The 20,502-nt window shown below is 35.9% G+C and overlaps 1 protein-coding gene across 1 annotated transcript in view; it reads right to left on the bottom strand.

The window, feature by feature from the left end:
* LOC127953286 (adenylate cyclase type 9-like) overlaps positions 1-20,502 on the bottom strand; it is a 47,945-nt gene that overhangs the window by 6,995 nt on the left and 20,448 nt on the right. The window contains exons 2-7 of the mRNA XM_052552329.1: positions 8,185-8,360; positions 5,152-5,247; positions 4,528-4,757; positions 3,198-3,300; positions 2,761-2,969; positions 227-386 (exon numbers count right to left, since the gene is read on the bottom strand). Coding sequence (XP_052408289.1) covers positions 227-386; positions 2,761-2,969; positions 3,198-3,300; positions 4,528-4,757; positions 5,152-5,247; positions 8,185-8,360 — 974 coding nt within the window. The remainder of the gene's footprint in view (positions 1-226; positions 387-2,760; positions 2,970-3,197; positions 3,301-4,527; positions 4,758-5,151; positions 5,248-8,184; positions 8,361-20,502) is intronic.

Below are 20,502 nucleotides of genomic sequence, written 5' to 3'. Positions count from 1 at the left end.
GGACAATGTTAAAGGCACTGTTTTGATTTTTTTGCACCCTCAGATTCCAGATTTTTAGATAGTTGTATCTCATCCAAATATGGTCATATCATAACAGACCCTACATCAGTGGAAAGCTTATTTATTCAGAATTTTTTTATTTTATTTATTCAAATACGTAAAACAAATGCATTTTTTATTTTGACACATGAAAACCCCTTCACAATATCTCTGCTGCAGTGTTTACCTGTATGGAGTCATGCATATTGCAGGTGATATGAGAAAACACAGCCACGGCGGGTAAAGACACCAGCACTGCTCCGATCATGTGACGGGGAACCCAGCCGGAAATGGCCCAGAGGAGGGTCCTGGTGCAGTTCAGCACTCTGTCCAGGTAAAAGGCTCGCCTGTAAAGTAGACAATGAGATTCAGGACTATGCAGAAACTATATGTGCTATATGTGCTTTGTGTATAGTGCATTATGCTGGTTCCTGTTTTAAGACTGAGGTAATAACCTATTTTGAGCAACAAAACATCCCAATAACTTACTGGAATATGAGTTAAAAGTGTTAATACTTCCATAATTTAAGCCACCTGTTTCCTTGCTGTTTAGGAACTTTAGTTATAGATGTCATATTTACTTTAATGTGATCTAGGTTTATTATATTTAACTAAAATTAAAACCATAAAAAGAAAGTAATAAAATAAAACACAATAATATAATTTGAAATAAAATAAAACTAACGATAGTAAAATAATAATAAAAATAATAATGTAATATTATAATAATCTAACATAATATTTTATTACTTTTTTCAGCTAGTTGCCAAAGGAAAATGTATCTTTTTAATTAAGTTTTACTTGATGTGCTAAAATAACCAAAATAAAAACTGGAAATTAAATTAATAGACGTATATAAAAATTGTCAAAAAAAAAAAAAAACTAAAAATGACAAAAACACAGAACAAGATGTCCTAAACGTCTAGAATACAATGAAAATTATATAATACTAAAGTATCACTCATATGAACAAAAACATGGAAGGCAAAGCATCTATTCAGTTCCATCAGGCAGACAATAGAAGACTGAAAATATTGACATTGACATTTTTATCAGACAGTAAAATCAAATTTCCCAACAATTTCCAAGAGAGTAAAACATTTATCTGCGTTTAACCAAATTGCAAAGAGAAATGTTGTTAAAAACTACTTCCATTATTTTCCTGCCTTTAAAGGTATAGTTCATCTGAAAATGAAAATCGTGTCATCATTTACTGACCCTCATATCGCTCCAAGACTATATGTAAGAAAATGCTGCTAGCCAGACATATCTGGTTCCCAGTGACATGCATTGTATTTTTAGTCAGTGCAATGAAAAGTCAATGGGAACTGAGACTTTTGTTCTTCGCAACATCTGGAACCAATGAGGGTGAGTAAATGATGACAGAATTTTCATTTTGGGGTAAATGATCTTTTTAAAGTCACTGCATGCAAACGAAGCACATTTAAATTTGTAATTTTAGCTACAAAGGATTCTCAAGCTTTTGAATATGAAACGAACATCTGTATCAGCCTGGAACAGATCCAGACGCCTGCTGGTGAAACAGAGGCTAAATGAGTAATTCCTCTCCATTATTTAACACATGCATCGTTCTTTGAGATTTTTATATTATTATTATTTTTAGCTCAGTCCCATTCTGTTACAGTAGTAATATCTGCAGAATATGTGTTTATCTCAAGAGGCCTGAAATTCCTGTTGAAAACATTCAGCTCATAAACAGCAGAGACATTTCTGAGAAGCATTAAAAAGATAATGCAATTTCATCGGTTGAATATTTAAAGCCAGCAAACCGCTTTTTCAGCTCTTTTGGCCTCATCTACACAGGCAGGTGTTAAAAAAGGCAAAGTTCACTCAAAAATGAATCATTTATTCACCATCATTCTTAATTTTCTACAAATATAGCATGATATGTTGCACCATTTTGATTATTCATTAGGGGTCTTAGAGTTTACTAAAACCATAAAACATGGTTGCAACATTTAATATACATGAACTGAAATGAACTTCAAATTCATTCAACATTTGAAATTTTAGTTTAGTTTAAAATGAAGTACTTAAACAATCAAAAGTTAATGAACTACAACTAAATGAAAATGATTTACAAAATATATAGACAATAACTAAAATTATTAATAAACGTTAATAAAATATACACATACATCCAAAAATGAAATCATTTATTCAACCTAATGTCATTCTAAAACTATAAAATTAATTTTGTTAAAACCTACTGTAGCATGTCGTGTTTCAACATATTTGATTATATGCCAGGGTTATTATAGTGTATAAAACCATAAAATAAATGCTTGAAATAAAATAAAAATTAACTGAAAAAAAAAAAATATTTAGTTTAACTTTATTTGTTAATAAAGCAACAAAAAATACATAAATTAAAAATAATTCATAAAAAAAAATAATCAAAAACACAGAACAAAATTAATAAAAATGTAACTAAAAGTAAAGTGAAAACAAAAAATATAAAAATAAAACAATTCAAAATAGGAATAAAAACAATAATATGACCTTTTTGCCATTTTTTTTTTTTTTGCAATTTTTTGCAGTTTTTGAAATTTGGCCAAATCCATTCATTGTCAATTTTCAGGAAACAAAAAAACAGTTAGGACATTCTGAAAAATGTGCTCTTTAACATTGCATGAAAACCAATCGTACAGGTTTTGAACAGCATGAGGGTGAACAAATGATGGTAATCTTTACACTCACCGTACTGCCAGGACTAGGGCCAAACATTCAAGCACAGCTGCAACTGCGGCCACTATGAGGGCCGGTGTGGGCAGGGGCTGCTGGGTAACCAGCGGTCGCAGGAGGCAGGCCACAGAGAGAGCCAGCAGAACACAACAGCACAGCAGCATGTCTAGAAAAGAGCTGAACGTTGGACTGGCAAACGTCTGGACAGGAGCCTGTGTCTTAACCTGACAACAATCAGAAAGAAAACAACAGAATTACTGATACTGCCATTAAATAAATATATCCTGCTTAGCATTTCAAACGGTAGACCACCAGAGAGCAGTACAGACTCGTGATGCTTTTTCTTACTGACCAGAAAATCACAGACCACTACTGAGTTAAAACCAGTTATAAACATCGAGACAGAGTGGAAACAAATGAAAAGCGACATATAAATGGAAGGAACGTCATACCTCATCCTGGTAGCTGGTTCTGTAAGCCGACTCCAGGGATTTGTCTATGAAAGTGTGGCTCAACTTGTTGATGGGCGGTCTGAAGAAGTAATCTTTCATCAGACTGCAAGGTCGAAGCACAGAAAACAAGATTCGATTGTGAAGGAAATTCACTAAGAATCCCATGCGTCTGTTGTTTATATGCATGCTGAACGTTTGCACTGAAGGCAGCTTTGTGGTGAAATAAAAAAAGAAAAAGGAAGAAAATGTTTGTTTTTAAATGCACACAGATCTGAGCTATATCAGCACATATAGCTTTATACACACAGTGCGGCACCTTTTATGGGTGAATCACACAAAACATATCAAAATGACACTTCAACCATAAAAAATTAACTCTTTTCACAAAGAAAATGTAGCTTAAATGAAATCTTTAACTTTTACTCATGCTCCATCCAAGCTGTAAAAGAGTTTGTTTGTTCACTGAAACTGATTTGGAGGAATGTGATTTTACATCAGTTGTTCATCAATGGATCCTCTGCAGTGAATGGGTGCCGTCAGAATGGGAGTCTGATAAAAACATCCATCAGTTAATGTCTTGTGAAGCGAAAAGCTCCCTCATCAAGATGTTTTTAACCTCAAATCATTGCTTCTGGCTAAAATTCCTCTTTCCATAATATTGTCTGAATCAGGAGAGAAATATGCACTAATCAAGCACCGTTTACAAGTAAAACATTCCTAAATAATTATGGCGTTGGATTTTGATGCAAGAGGACAACAGGAGGTATGCTTTTTCACTGGACGAAGCGTTTTTATGGACAATTATTGTGGTACAGAAGCGACACTGTAAAGTTGAAGTTAAAATGCCTTATTGATGAACTTCACAAGTCATTAACTGATGGACAGGAGTGGTGTTATTGTGATGTTTTTATCAGCTGTTTGGACTTCATTCTGACGGCACCCATTCACTGCAGAAGATCCTATGGTGAGCAAAACATGTAATAAATTTTTTTTTTGTCTTATGAACATGCATTTTTTCACTTCACAAGATGTTAACTATAGAGAGGCTTTTATCAGCTGTTCGGACCCATTCTGACGGCACCCATTCACTGCAGAGGTTTCATTGGTGAGCAAGTGAAGCAACTATTTAGTACAATGATAGTTTTTACAGAGGAAGACAAGAAAAATGGACGGTCACGGCCGCAGGACACATATAGTACATCATAGCACACTTCATCAAAGTGCATCAAGTGTCCCTTTGGGAACAGCATGACCTCTGCTAGCAGCCGTTAAACAATACCATTTCATCTTGGCTGGCATTTTTATTCCAGCAGGCTCCGTAATTTCCTACCTGTCCTCCTTTATCACGTCCACGAAGTGAGCGTCGCTCCTCTCGCGGAAGTTTTTGGAGCGCAGTGGGATGAGGGCGGAGTGGTCCATGGTTCCCATGCTGCCTCCGGGCCACTTCTTCTCCTTTTCCTGCAGCATCTCGCACAGAGAGGTCTGGCTGTGTGTCAGCGGCTGCTCCAGATGAGGGCTTAACAGGCCATTAAGGGTCTTGGGACTCCTGCCAGGCGGCCCCTGAAGAAGATTCAGATGGAAGAGACAAACAATGAGAGAATTGCAGCAGAATTGGTGAAGCGTAGGGACCGGGACAACCTGACGTTTGCTAAAATGTGCAGCATACAACCTCAGCAAACAGCATGCAATACGCCAATGCATAGTGGCTTAAAACTTCCATTTCCAATGTGATGAATGAACCATGCTTTCCACCATGTATATAATTTCAGAGCTGCTTTCCAGGAACTGCATGGATAGACTTGTAATGAAGCTTGAAATTTGCATTAAATAATGCATTAAGGAAAAAAAGAGCTTTACATTTATTGAAACTCCTTTTTAAGTTGCACTTAAAAAAAAGCTTACTTTTTATAAATTTTCTCATTCTACTCACTGAGATCAGGTATTAGACACTCACCTTGCTTTTGACGGTTTTGTGATCAGGATCTGAGCAGCTGTTTTTGTGAACCGCCCCGTTTTCAGAAGCTAACACACCACACGAGGGACAGGCCAACTGAAGGAAGAGAAGAAGAAAATCATCAAATGGAATTACGTGCAGCAGAGAGAACAAGAGCCGAACACTTCACTTACTGTTTTAATTCAATAAGAAATAAGCTAGGAGCAATACTCCGCATGGAAACATCAGTGATGCTGTACTTTGTTCGCAATGCTAGTGTGCTTAGTTTTATTAGTGCATTGCTAGGTGGCTTCTAGGAGCTTAAGTCTTAGAATGTTTTTTTTGAGTTCCAATTAAAGGGTTCTTTCACCCAAAAATGAACATTCTGTCATCATTTACTCACCCTAAACTTCTTCCAAACCTGTGTGAGTTTCCTTCTTCTAATGGACATAAAAGAAGATATTTTGTAGAATGCTGGTAACCAAAAAGTTGATGGTAGCCATTGAATTTAATATAATGAGAGAAAAAAGAAATACTATGGAAGTCACTGGGGACCCTAAAGTGTTTGGTTACCAACTTTCTTCACACATAAGAAAGAAAGAATGTTTTTGTGCTGACGTTTTGAGAATGGCCATCCGAAATGTAAATTAGATTGTTTCTTCATTTCTTAGTTTATAAAAAACATAGTTGGAGAAATTCACCAAAGGATATTTTCTGCAGTGAATGGGTGCCGTCAGAATGAGAGTCTAAACAGCTGATAAAAACATCACAATAATCTACAAGTAGCCCACACCAATCCAGTCCATCAGTTAATGTCTTGCAAAGAGAAAGGCTGTGTGTTTGTAAGAAACAAATCCATCGTTAATTTGCTTCTGGCCAAATATGAGTCTATACTCCATAATAATGTTTCCTCCAGTGAAAAAGTTCATCTGCTGTTGTCCTCACTCATCAAAATCCACTGACATATTTGTTAGAACTGTTTTGTACCGTTTTAGCTTGTAGACGGTGCTTGATCTGTGCATCTTTCTTGCATGATTTAGAGGAGGTTTTTTCACAGGATAAAGCGATATTATGGATAGAGGACTCATATTTTAGCTGGAAGCAAGTTAAAATGATGGATTTGTTTCTTACAGACATGCAGCTTCTCGCCTCACAAGACATTAACTGATGGACTGGAGTTGTGTGGATTATTGTGATGTTTTTATCAGCTGTTTGGACTCTCATTCTGACGGCACCCATTCACTGCAGAGGATCCATTGGTGAGCAAGTGATGTAATGCTACATTTATTCAAATCTGTTCTGATGGAGAAACAAAATTACCCAGATGGTAAGTACATTTCCAGCATTTTTTTTAATTTCTGGGTCAACTATTCCTTTATCATCTGGAAGAAAACTTGTTCATAATGTAGAGATAACCTTTTCAAGAATGTTAGCCAAAATTAGTTGGGATGAAAGTGGTTTTTGACTTGAAGGGTTGAAGGGTTTGTTCAAATCTCAGCAGTAGTGATGCCAGATTTAGCAAGCAGCTCTTAAATGTGTTGCATCTTCCTTTTAACATTTGCCGTTTCAATATGCAAGGGATTAAAAAACAGCAGCATTTGGCCTTAGAGATGAATAATTACTACAGACAGAGACAGACAGACTCTCGCTTTGCACAGGAGGAGCGAGCAGTGGTTTCAGCTGCACTCCCTTATCTTATTTTCCGCTATCGCTTCTAATCCAAGGTCCCATCAGTATTAAAGTGCAATGACGAGAGTATCTTTAGCAAAGGCTGCTGGGTAATGTGGCGTCCTCTGAAAGGTTGCCTGGATGAATGCATCGGGCATTCGACTGATCGATCAGATTTAAGAGGAGAGGTGGATGCATTGCACACAGCACATCGTGATCTCACAGGTCTGGTCTGGCCACGCTCACTTATTGATGTGCTCGTTGTGATCCCTCACGGCCTTCAGCCAATCACTGCAGTGTTTCACACAATGCATCAGCGGGGTGTGTGTTTTCAGCAGTGAATGGAATAATGCTGTTCAGAGAACATGTTGAGAGAAAGCAGCATGCACAGAGACAGATTGTGCATTAACAAAGAAAAACCCAATACAACAGCTGATACGCCGACTGCTTGTATTCATTATATTAATATATTCAGAAAAGTATTTTTTGTGAATATTAACTGATGAAATTAATTGACCAAAAACATCTCATTAGTTTCTTATGACGTAATTATGTATCATATTATACATATATATATATATATATATACATATATACATACATAAGTATACCGTTTCAGAAAACCCAGATATATGAGGGAATTAAAAGTTATATTTATATTTCTAAGCCTGAACTCATGGACAATAATTAAATCTGAAATCTGGAAATCTAAAATGGTGAGAATACATTGTTCTAGTTAGTCAAGCTCTAAAATATTTTATTGAGTAGAAATGGCTGATTTTATTTTATTACTTTATATATATTTTTTAATTGTATACTTTAATTTTATAATTTAATTTTTATTTTAGAATTATATTTTTTATTTTAACAAATTTTGCATCACTTTATATGATATATTAAATTGTAAAAATTAAATTAATAATAATTAATTTTAATAATATAGAATTTATAATGATAACACATCAAAATATCCTTATGATATATTACATTGTTAATTGTAAATATTAATATAATGAATAAAAAGAAGAAGAAGAACTATTGATAAAATATAATTTATAATGATAGAACATCAATGATAATGAGTAATAATTATAATAATTAATTTATATTTACAGAAATAAAATTAAACAATTTTATTATTTTTATATAATGGCACTCCCAGTTTCTGTAAATAAAAAAAAGTTGATCATAAATAAGCATCTTTGTCATTAAGGCAGAAGTACCAGAAACATCTTTGACCCCAGTGTTAAATATTTTCTTTGACAGTGGTCTCAAAAAGTTGAGAACTGCTGCACGACCTCAATTATCTGTGATGTGATAACAAGGTTGCACATTAAAACGCCACTTTTAATAATGCAGGATAAAGGATTTTGGTGTGGGACTGACCTTAGCTCTGTCCGGGGCAGAGGTCAGAGCGCAGGCCGAGGATGTGATGTCAGGGCTGTGGCTGAAGGACGAGGCGCTGAGAGACTTTGTGAGCTCAGGAGCCACCAGAGCAGATGGAGGGCAGCTCCACTGGGCCAGCTTCACCTTCCTCCCGGATATCAGATATGTCTTGAGACCTGTAGAGGAGACACACACACACACACACACACACACACACACACAGTGACCATCCAGTCCCAGCACTGTTTGTCCCGATCAGTTTGGTTCATTGTACACTGACTTGAGTTGACAGCGTTCAAATGAATTCATCAATCAACTCTGTGCAAACACATGGTGTGTGAAGAAAGACACCTACACCAACACACAGCAGTGACAAGTACACACTGTACACTTTTATCATGACCAAGACAACATATGCAGATTGCAGATTATATTTTCCACAAATATTATAAAATATTATATATATATGCATGTGTGTGTGTTGGTGTGTGTATATATGTGTTGGTGTGTGTGTATATATATATATATATATATATATATACATACTATATACATACACATTTATATTTATACATCTACATAAATGGTTTATAAATATTATAAGAGTTGTGAACTTATTTTAGCTGAAGTTTGGAATTTTTTGGGGACATTTTGAAACCATAATTGTGGTGTGTTCTAACAAAATCTAAATAAACCCAAATAAAATAAAACTAAATAAAATAGATAATCGACTTGGTGTATAGCTCTTAATAAACATTCCACAAACAGAAGAATATTGTATGTATGTATGTATATGCAATATTCACACAACACACACACACACACAAGAAACCACCTGGGTTAAATGGTTGAGCTTGATTAAAAACAGCTAACATTACACACTGTGTAAAAACTGTATTCCTGTTCAGTTGGTAAAAGGCATCCAAATGATGTCACTTCCTGGCCTGGCTGTCATAAGGGTGAACATTTTTTTATTGAGATGTATGCATATATATATATTTTGTTATGATAGGACAAAATCTGGCAGAGATTTGCAAATCTGGAATCTTAGGGTGTGAAAAAAAAATCTAAATATTGAGAAAATCACCTTTAAAGTTGTCCAAATGAAGTTCTTAGCAATGCATATTACTAACCAAAAATGAAGTTTTGATATATGTAGAGTAGGAAATTTACAAATTGTCTTCATGGAACATGATCTTAACATAATATCCTAATGATTTTTATCATAAAAGAAAAATCTATAATTTTGACCCATAAAATGTATTTTTTGTTACTGCTACAAATATACCCCAGTGATTTAAGACTGGTTTTGTGCTCCAAGGTCACATATGATGAAATTAAATACTGTTTTTCAGGAATGTCTGTAGGGCTTTGCCCAAGATCTCATTAAGGTCAAATTATACAATCTGATAAGCAATAACCAAAAAGGACAGCCACTGTTATAACAGGATACTGTTATCATGATCTAATCAGGCTTTTAAAAACCACGTGATTTGGTAGGGAAATTAGCCAATACAATCAAGACTTACTCAACCCTTGTTATAGCAGGTTTAGCTGGTCTCTCAAATAAATAACTGCCTACAACTCCACTAAAATCAGCTAACCAGACCACCTTGACCAGTGCAAGACTGGCATCAGGGTATATAAAGAACACATTACTTAAAGTCATCATTTGTGTTGATTTCTCCATACATCAGCAGCAGCTCAGAGTGTCTCTGAAGTAATCAGACATTCAGCTGAGAAAGTTAAATGAATCCACAGTCGCTGTAATGATGAAACATCCTCACAGTCACTCTATCAAACACCTGCTGAATGCATCTATTTTCTGCAAGGAAGCTGGAGATACAAATAAAAATCCACAGGGAAGCTTGATGGAGGAAGAGAACAGAAGAAGCTCCAACTGTGAGAGGTCAAGTGTTTTATAGCCACAACTAAAAGAGTCACTTTACTGGCAGTATTTTGGTGTGAATACTAAGCGTCTGTGTTCCTGTCCTGACGCACGTACAGTAATTCACCTGTCAGTGAACAGCAGCGGCGCTCTGGCAGGAGATACACGAGCTGGCATGGACCAACAGATCTGGCATAAAGTCACTGTGCCGCTCCACATGGGGCCTGGCGTAAAACACTCTTAAAACTTCATGAATATTTAAAGAAGCTCGAAAACAGGGATTTAAATTCGGCCACTTCACCAAGATGACAACTTTGAAAAAATCAAACCCTTGGTGGAAAACAAGTCCTGGGATTTATTAGCTTATTACTTTTCCAATGTATTCACTAACTATGTGCTTCTTGGTTTACTGATATACTGTTCAATACGATCAATTTACATATTTCAATGGCCTACCTGATGACCTCCTATTTGCTGAAAGTCAGGTAATTGTGAGTGTAAGCCTGTGACTGATGACCATGCAAGCCGCTGCCAATCATGCCAATACACATACACACACACACACACACACACTCCTTAGAGATACAAATGACCTGCTCTTATCATCTGATCGTGGTTGTACCTCTCTATTAGTGCTATTGGGTCTTAGTGCTGCGTTCGCCACTATTGACCACAACATTCTTTTGAATAGACTAGAAAACTTTGTAGGCATTAATGGAAGTGCATTAGCATGGTTCAAATTGTACTTATAAGACCACCATCAATTTTTTGCAGTGGATGAAGAGGTATCATATTGATCACAAGCGCAGTATGGAGTACCTCAAGGCTCAGTACTAGGGCCGTTACTTTTCATAGTTTACATGTCACCCATGGGAGATATCTTCAGGAAACACAGTGTTAGCTTTCACTTTTATGCTGATGATACTCAGCTCTATATTTCTTCGCAGCCCGGTGAAACACACCAATTTGAAAAAGGTGTCAATAATAGGACCTAAAAACTCTTGCATCTAATAACCTGGAACAGTGTTTAAGACTCAATGGCTCCTCTGTCAATTCTTCGTCATCAGTTAGGAACCTAGTTGTGCTACTTGATAGCAACCTTACCTTAGAAAGCCATGTTTCTAGAACTTGTAAAACTGCATTTAAAAAATATATTTAAATTACGACCTATGCTCTCAATGTTAAATGCAGAAATGTTAATTCATGTGTTTATGACCTCATGTTTAGATTATTGTAATGCTTTATTGGGTGGTTGTTCTGCACTTCTAGTAAACAAACTACAGTTGGTCCAAAATACAGCAGCAAGTGTTCTTACTAAAACCAGGAAGTATGACCATATTAGCCTGGTCCTGTCAACACTGCACTGTCTGGCTCCCTATCAAACATCATATAGATTTTAATATCTTGCTTTTGCTTTAACTTAGCTTACACATAACACACCAATATGCTTCTAATATTCAATCTGTTAAAGGATTTTTAGGCTGCATTAATTAGGTAAACCGGAACCAGGAACACTTCCCATACCACCAGATGTACTTGCTACATCATTAGAAGAATGGCATCTATGCTAATATTAGTCTGTTTTTCTCTTATTCCGAGGTCACCGTAGCCACCAGATCCAGTCTGTATCCAGATCAGATGGTGGATCGGCACCTAGAGAGGACCTCTACAGTCCTGAAAGACAGCAGAGACCAGGACAACTAGATGAGCCCCAGATACATATCCATAGGTAAACATCTTGTCTCCTATAGGCGGATACCGGGACAAGACCACAGGAAACAGATGATTCTTCTGCACAATCTGAATTTGCTGCAGCCTGGAATTTAACTACTGGTTTCGTCTGGTCAGAGGAGAACTGATATCTGATCCGGGAAACTGAGAATAAACAAACACTCAGGATCTACTGTAAAATCCTGGAACTATTTTTGTTATATACACACACACACACACACACACACACACAAACACAGTCAGAAAAATCGTTGTTTTAAACTTAAAAACAATAATATATAATGAATATAAATAAAAATACATTTAAAGAAATTGTGACTGTGATAAAGAGCTCCTGCTGTCAGTCGTATGCAGTAAAGCCTCTGACTCGCTGGTGTTTCTGGCTCATAGACTGAGCTCTTTCATTGAGCCGGGTGTGAAGTGACTGTCTTGTTGGCTCACGGTTTGGAGTTCGTCTGGAGATGTGACCCGTTTGTCATCCCTGCTCCGAGGTTTTTAATTATGTGTCAGTTTTTTGTTGGAGGTGAGGCTGTATTGTCTGTTAATGAGGTTGAAGATGGATCTGAGATGTTCTTCGTTCCCATGATTGTCTTTCTCTTCTGCGCTCACGCTCGAGTGATGGAGTGTGAAGAGAGCTGAAGGAGTAAACCTCATGAAGAAACGGCCGGGTCATTCTTCACCACAATATTCAGCCACATATAGAAAATGATTTAGATTATTTAAGGCTTTGTTTTGATGGCATAATACAAGATTTATGTATGTAGTTTTGATTTTGGGATAAAATACGAGCTGGGCGCTTCTGGACGGCTTCAGGGGAGTCTCATGCATGTTTTAGATTTGTGCGCTGCAGCTCTGGCCTTGTCACTCATTCAGAGAGTCGAGCGTTTCTTTGTGGCTCCTTCATGATGTCGTGTCCCTGACAGAAGAGGAAGTCTGCTCACAGCTCTGCTTGTTTTGATCGCTTTGGTGAAAGGGTGACACATTAGTAATCTTTTGTGTGTTTCTCTTCTTTGACTTTTTCTAAAAATAGCCCCCGCATAGAAAAAATGTTTAAGTGGCTAAGATACAGAGCCAGTGCTGACTGAGCTACCATTCCTTACTTATATATTAACTGTCGTTTGTCTGTCTGTCTATTGACTGTATAATTTTGAGATACATCTTTTCATATTTTCACACTTTTGACATACACTTTTCTTATTTTGTTAAAAATATCTTTTTTTTTTTTCATTTGGTACTGCACTTAAGAAATTACATAAATACTTGTTACCCAGATAACACCAGTACAATTTACCCCGATCATACAATTCAAAAAGTTTACAGTTTATCTCTTAATGCATTGTGTTGCATTCTTGAGCATATTGGAAATATGGATCTTAAAATACAGTCATTGTTGGAAAGGAAAACCAAAGAATGTGCGGGAACTGGAGGATTTTTCTGAAGAACAGCAGACAGTTGAACTGCTAAGGACCAACAAGGAACTCATGAACTATCACAAAAACATTTTCTTCAGGACACAACACATAATAAGATTCAAGATTATGCAAACATTATGAACGGGGCTATTTTTATAAATTCAGTTATTATTTTGTCTTATGGAGAATAAACATCTGTTATGTGAAATAGCTTATTCAGGACAGTATAAAAAAAAAAAACATGCAATTTTCATGAACCCTCTTGTTTTGCATATTCTTAATGAGTCATGTCAATTTATGAGCACAACTGTGTGTGTATATATGTGTGTGTGTGTGTGTCAACTGTATATATAGACAGACAGAAAGACAAGACAGACAAAAGACAGTTAATATATAAGTAAGGAATGGTAGATCAGTCAGCACTGGCTCTGAAAAAAAAAATCCTATGCATGGGCTACTTTTAGAAAAAGTCAAGACGTCATGAAGGAGCCACAAAGAAACGCTCGACTCTCTGAATGAGTGACAAGGCCAGAGCTGCAGCGCAAACATCTAAAAACATGCATGAGACTCTCCTGAAGCCGTCCAGAAGCGTCCAGCTCATATTTTACCCCCAAATCAAAACCAAAAATACATAAATCTGGTATTATGCCATCAAAACAAAGCCTTAAATAATCTAAATCATTTTCTATATGCGGCTGAATATTGTGGTGAAGAATGACCCGGCCGTTTCTTCATGAGGTTTACTCCTTCAGCTCTCTTCACACTCTGTCACTCGAGCGTGAGCGCAGAAGAGAAAGACAATCATGGGAACGAGGAACATCTCAGATCCATCTTCAACCTCATTAACAGACAATACAGCCTCACCTCCAACAAAAAACTGACACATAATTAAAAACCTCGGACCATATAACGTGTGTGTGTAATTTGAACCACTTTTATATAATTTTGAATGCAAAAGTTTAGGTAAACTATTTCTTTATAGTGGAAAAGTGTTTCTGTCCTCATGCAGTATTTTTGTGCTCTGACTGATTGAAGGCGAGGAACATTCACTCTGAAGACATGGAGCGACAGCTCTGAATGAATAAGCGATGAGACTGTGTTTCTGAATCACACTCTGCTGTCACTGGTCATCTTTTATCATTAGACGAGACTGTTTTATGATTCATCATTTCAGTGCTACTGACATTTTGCCTTAGGTTGCAGGAACAAATGAGGCAAACAGCAGAGAGCGAGTACGAGCAGACAAAACAGTCAGACATCTACAGGTGAGCGCTTCAGATTCACTCATTTCTCATTTAGCTCAGTGTTTCACCATCATTAAATCACAACTTGCCCATTTACTTTCTTTATGCATGATCTTATCATGCACATTATCATGCACATTGAAAGTTCAATAAATAAATAAATCACGCCTATATTTAACCATGTCCATACTTTTTAGCAGTGTCATTTAAGTAGCATGACAGTTTTACTATTATTTTGAATTATTTAATTTAATTTAAGTTAATTTTAAGTTATGTTAATTTGAAAATTTATATTTTCCGTTTTCATTTTAAATTGAAGTTTCAGTCATTTTGTACTTTTTTATTTTTTTTTATTTTGTTATTTTATTTTTAAAGTTAGTTATTTTTATTTGACTACAGCTTTATAACATTTTTATTTCAGCTTTAGTTTTTTTTAAAGGTTTTTTTTTTTCATTTTTTATATTTCAAGTTGTTTTTGTTAATGTTTATTTCATTTCAAGTAAAAATGTTTGTTTTTTTACCGTTTTAGTTTTAGTTTACTGTAACATTCCCGTTTTTAACCTAATAAAAGTTTTTTTTTTTATAAACATTGTTTTAACAATGAATAGATTTATGCTCATTTTGAGCAATATAGATTTTTTTTTTAAATGTGAAAATACGATGAATAAAAGAAAATCATTTTTGAGAGCAGAAATCTTCCCCGTATCATTTATGTATGACTGACAAATACTGTGTGTATCACGTTAAGTTTGTTTATGTAAAAACAGTCTTAAAATGTTCTATGTAATTCAATTGCATAAATGTTAAATTTAGGGTCTAAATTCAGGCAATGTTGTTACCCATTCCAATCAATGTATTCACTGGATACTTCACACCTGCAAAGCTACAGATGAATAAAACAAACCCCTGTTCTTTTATCTTTGAGTTTCAACAAACACATCAGATTGCAGAAATAAAATAGTTTACGAACAACGCTTCCCTTTGACCTGAGCAACTGCGTTCAGCTGTCATCCCTTCAGAGATGTCAGGATGAATACCTGGGCCAGTCAAAGGCTTCTAACACACCAAGTCGTTTATCCCAAACGGATGCTCCGGGTCTCTCGGTTAACACAGCGCTGCTCTGACTGACGAGTAACAGAGCCATCGATCGCATTGATTATGGGGCAACTCCTGGCTGAGCCCCATCAATCACTCGTCTCTGCATTCAAAAACCTCTTCTTTCCCGGACAGAGAGAGAGAGAGAAGTGTGTCACAGAGTTCTGATACACCGGCCTTTTTTAGGCTTTCCCTGAAGAGTTACACTTTCACAAACGCTGTGCACTTGTGTGGAAAGTGGCTCACTACATCAGCATTTCTACACTGCAGCTTTACAGCTCCTGTATACAGTTATCATGTAGACTCAAAGAAAGAAAGAAAGAAAGAACTCAGCTAATTTGGACACTATATATTCGTAAACATTATTTGCATTATTCATTTACTGTACATTATGGCACTAAAAGCCTGTGTTCACTTGTTTGTTGATATGTCTGGAAAGCAGCAGAAACAAAAGATATATTTGTGAATCAAAAAAGTGAACTATTATTTGACTTTAGTAGCCAAGTAAAGTTGATATACGATAAGAGTTGATAAGATTCTTCTAATGTTTTTAAAGAAGTGTATTACGCTCTTCATGGCGGCATTTATTTGCTCAAAAATGCAGTAAAAACAGCAATATTGTTATATATTATTACAATTTAAAATAGAAGTTTCTTATTTGTATTTATTTTAGAATCTAATTTATTCCTGTGATGTAAAGCTGAATTTTCAGCATCATTTCTCCAGTCTTTGGTGTCACATGATCCTTCAGAAATCATTTTAATATGCTGATTTGCTGCTCAAAAAACATTTATTATTATTATCAATGTTGAAATTATTTATGTGACTTCATATTTTTTTGTGGAAATCAAGACACACCATTTTTCATATATATATATATATATATATATATATATATATATATATATATATATATATATATATATATATATATATATATATATATATATATATATATATATATATATTAATTAATTAATCAATTTATTTATTTATTTATTTATTTATTATTTTACATTATAATTTTCTTCTATATAATATTCTGTTGTATTTGGCAGCTTTTAACTCCCATAACATATATTTCCACTTATAGCATCTCTTTTTTTACTATCCGCATGAATGAAGTACAGACCGTGTCATTTTTTGTTATTTGGACTGACATGAAGACGAGCAAGTAAAGACCACTTTCATTATGAGGTGAACTATTCCCATCAAGGTGCAGTCCATTGTTTTGGTGATGGTTGATACAGCAGTGGTCCACTTCCTTTAGCCTGAGGCTTGTTCATTTCACTTTCGGAGCGAAAAAGCCCAAAACATAACTTTGTTATTAAAAAGCAATTAAACAAGCACAGCCCAGGTGACAAAAAGTAACACAAAACATCATTAAACTGTGGTATATACATTCATAATCTGCTGTGTGGATGTAAAGTAGCCAGGTCTCTCTCTTCCCACAGGCCAACATGATGAATAACCCATCAGCTCACCCACATTACTCTCTGCTTTTCCATTCAACACCCAACAGCGGCTTTGTCCACAAGAGTACATCATCGCACACAAAAGTACCACTTCACACCAGTGCTGTCCATCCACTCACTGGACATATTCACAGGACAATAGAAGACCCCGACCCCGTCCCGTATGGAGCGCCAGTTGGGTCAATATCAAGAGTTTCTCAGTGTCAACCACACTGCACAGAAATACTTAAAATCACAACACTCGCCACATCATGACAGGACAAAGCGGCTGTGCACTGAAATGAGAACAGAAAGACATGAGACTGAGAGAGGAACCCATAAAATCAAAGACTCCCACGCCTGAGCCGGCCGTCTGGAGAGATGAGATGAGGACAGCAGCAGGCTGTTGTTGACCAGACACTGAGCACAAGCTGCAGAATGTACCACTGGATCCTTTCACCAGTGGGGTTTTACACTCAACTGAGCTACAGCACGCAGGATGCTCAACTCGGGGGAATAAAAGGAATTTACTGTATTGCATAATCAAACAAAGCATTATTTTTTATGTTTTGCTAAAAAACATTACTGTATTCATACATCATGCTCACAGACTAATTATGCTTTTTGTATGCGGACAAATGCATTAATTTTTCAGCTCATTAGACACATTTCTCTAATCTAAGCACTTTCAAAACTATTTACATTTACATTTTGCAATACAACACAAATGCTCCACCACACTAGAAAATATAAAATATAAATATTGATATAATCTATAATATAATCTATAATATATATGTATGTGTGTGTGTGTGTGTGTGTGTGTATAAAATAAAATATACCAATTGGAAGCATATATAATGCAAACAAAAGAGGACCCAGGATGGAGCCTAGGTGTACACCATGTTATTAATTGCAATTCATAACTGAATAAAACTCACTTTCTGTCTCACATTTGCTAACACAATTCAAGTTCAGTTTGAAATCTAGTGAGGAACTGAATTAGAATTGTGCATGTATTTGTGCTTCAGCTCTGAGTAACAAGGTCCTGGTCTGTTGGGTTTGTTTTAGATGCAGGCTGAGCGTTGGGACAGGTGGGCAAGGCTGGCAGGTGGGCACATGTGCCACGGTGGCAGTGCCAACAGTTGGATCAGCGAGTGGATTGGAGAGTGTTGAAAGAGTGACCCGGGCACACGGCTGCTTTATTAAATACACTTTCACACCTTACAAATGAACAGCATTCCTGTTCCACACATGAGCCGAGGAATCATTCATGCCTGGAGCCCAAACACTGCAGGATGATGCACAAACTGAGCTACAGCATTTTTTAAACCACTTTACTCTAAGCATGAGCAATAATAATGCTGATCCGTCCCTATGCAAGCATCTATACCAAAGAGACAGGGGGACAGAAAGGAGAGTTATTAACGGAGCGAGCCAGAAGAAAAATGAGATTGTTGATCCCTGAAGTTTGCTATAATCAGAGCGTAATATGATGGATGGATCCATATTCTGCCAGCAAACCACAAAAGAGCAAGATGGGAATTTTGAACAGGGACATTATTTCTCAATACAAAGTGAGATGCTTTATACTTCACTGCATGGTGTACACTGCAAATAATGATTTTCCTATTCAGTATTTTTATCTTGTTTTCCAAAGCATTCTTTAAACAAGGGAAGCAAATTGACTATTAGGTTTATTGGATGTGAAGTCTTGGTTTCTGAAAACTGAAAACATCAAAATTAGTGTCCATAAGAACAAATGTCTACAATTTAGTAATAATAAACTCAGTTCAAAGTGAAAACTTTCACACATCAAGTAAACAACATGCGATGTTGTCATCAAACTGCACTTTCCACATGTACAGCTTAAAAAAAAAAAAAAGACGACAAAGTGGAACTTAGTCATTTTCCAAAACTGCTAAGCAAATATATACAGTTTCAGTACATACCACATAGAGACTTCGTTGCTGATGCTGCTCTTGTTAAATTTCAGCCTCTGGATCTGATTCTGGATCATAAATATACGCTGAATCTGACTGTTAGCCATGGTTTGTTTTGTATGATGTTTTTTTCCTCATGGTAATGTCACAGCTTCCAAACGATCTCAACGCAAAAGCCTACTGGCACCCCCCCCCCCCCCCCCCCCCCCCTTTAAGATGCTGAAAACATCAGCAGCACGTGGGAAAGCGAGGCTCTTAAAGGGGCAGTTCACCCTCAAATAAAATGTGTTATCATTTACTGACCCTTATTTCATTCAGAATGCAGAACGATATAAAAAGTCATACAAGTGAGTAAAAGATGACAGATTTGTCATTTCTGAGTGAACCAAATCTTTTACAGCTGAACCACACTGACAAACAACCTTCTGTGAGTTTAGCTGCACTCTAAATAATGTTTTGGCTCAACAAAAATAACAGTTGGCATCAGTCTTTTTGAGTTATGACAACTTCAAATGAAACTTTTTTTTTTTTTTTTTTGGCTTAGAAAACCAGAAAGTCCAAAGTCAAATTAGTTGTGAGGCACAGCATGCATCGTGCATGCAACATGTGACTTAATTGCCATGCAGATTTCATATACAAGTATCAAGAACTTATTTTATTTTACCAAAAATGTATTAACACAGAAACACAGAAACTAATTTACTGTAATGATCAACATTATTATGTTAACAGAACTCATCAAAATAATGTTTACAACTTAAAAGATATAAATTAGTGCTGTCAAACGATTAATCACATCCAAAATATTGACATAATTTGTGTGTGCTGTGTATATTTGCTATGTATATATAAATACACACATGTGAGTATATATCTAAGGATAAATATTGTTTATTACATATATTTCTATATAATATAAATTATATGAATATAAATACATGTAAATATTTTCAAAATATACCATATGTGTGTGCATTTATATATACAATAAATATGAACAGTTCACACACATACAGTATGTAAACAAAAATGTTTATTTTGGATGCGATTAATCGCGGTTAATCATTTGACAGCACTAGTATAAATCATCAGCACATTTGAATTGTAACTTGCAACCATGCATTTAATAGAGGCCACACTTCTGACTGTACTAAAGCATAAAAATAGACATTCAGTAAACATACTAAGTCCATACACTTGTTTCTCTGATTATTCTACTTTGAAATGTGTGCTCTGTGTCGGAATGTCTGTTTTGGTTTTGGTCTGTGACTCCGCCTACTAACAGTTTACCCAATAGTATTTCTACCCCCCATTCTGGGTTGCCAAATGCAGCCAATTGCAACCATAGAAGCCAGCAAACAAACTGGATCAGAGATCACAGATTCTACTTGACCTAAAAAGCCTCAGCATCCATCTAAAAACTCTATGAGCAGAGAACTCATTGCTTTTCAATCTGGCAACCTGTGTAAGCATTGAGTCTGAAAACGAGGGGCGGGAGAAACAACTCGTCTCTAATATTTTTACAGTATTTTGACTGGAGTACCCTTTTCA

The sequence above is a fragment of the Carassius gibelio genome, chromosome B3, assembly GCF_023724105.1.
Source record: "Carassius gibelio isolate Cgi1373 ecotype wild population from Czech Republic chromosome B3, carGib1.2-hapl.c, whole genome shotgun sequence".
Classification (NCBI taxonomy): Eukaryota; Metazoa; Chordata; class Actinopteri; order Cypriniformes; family Cyprinidae; genus Carassius; species Carassius gibelio.
This window is presented reverse-complemented; position numbering and strand designations above follow the sequence as displayed.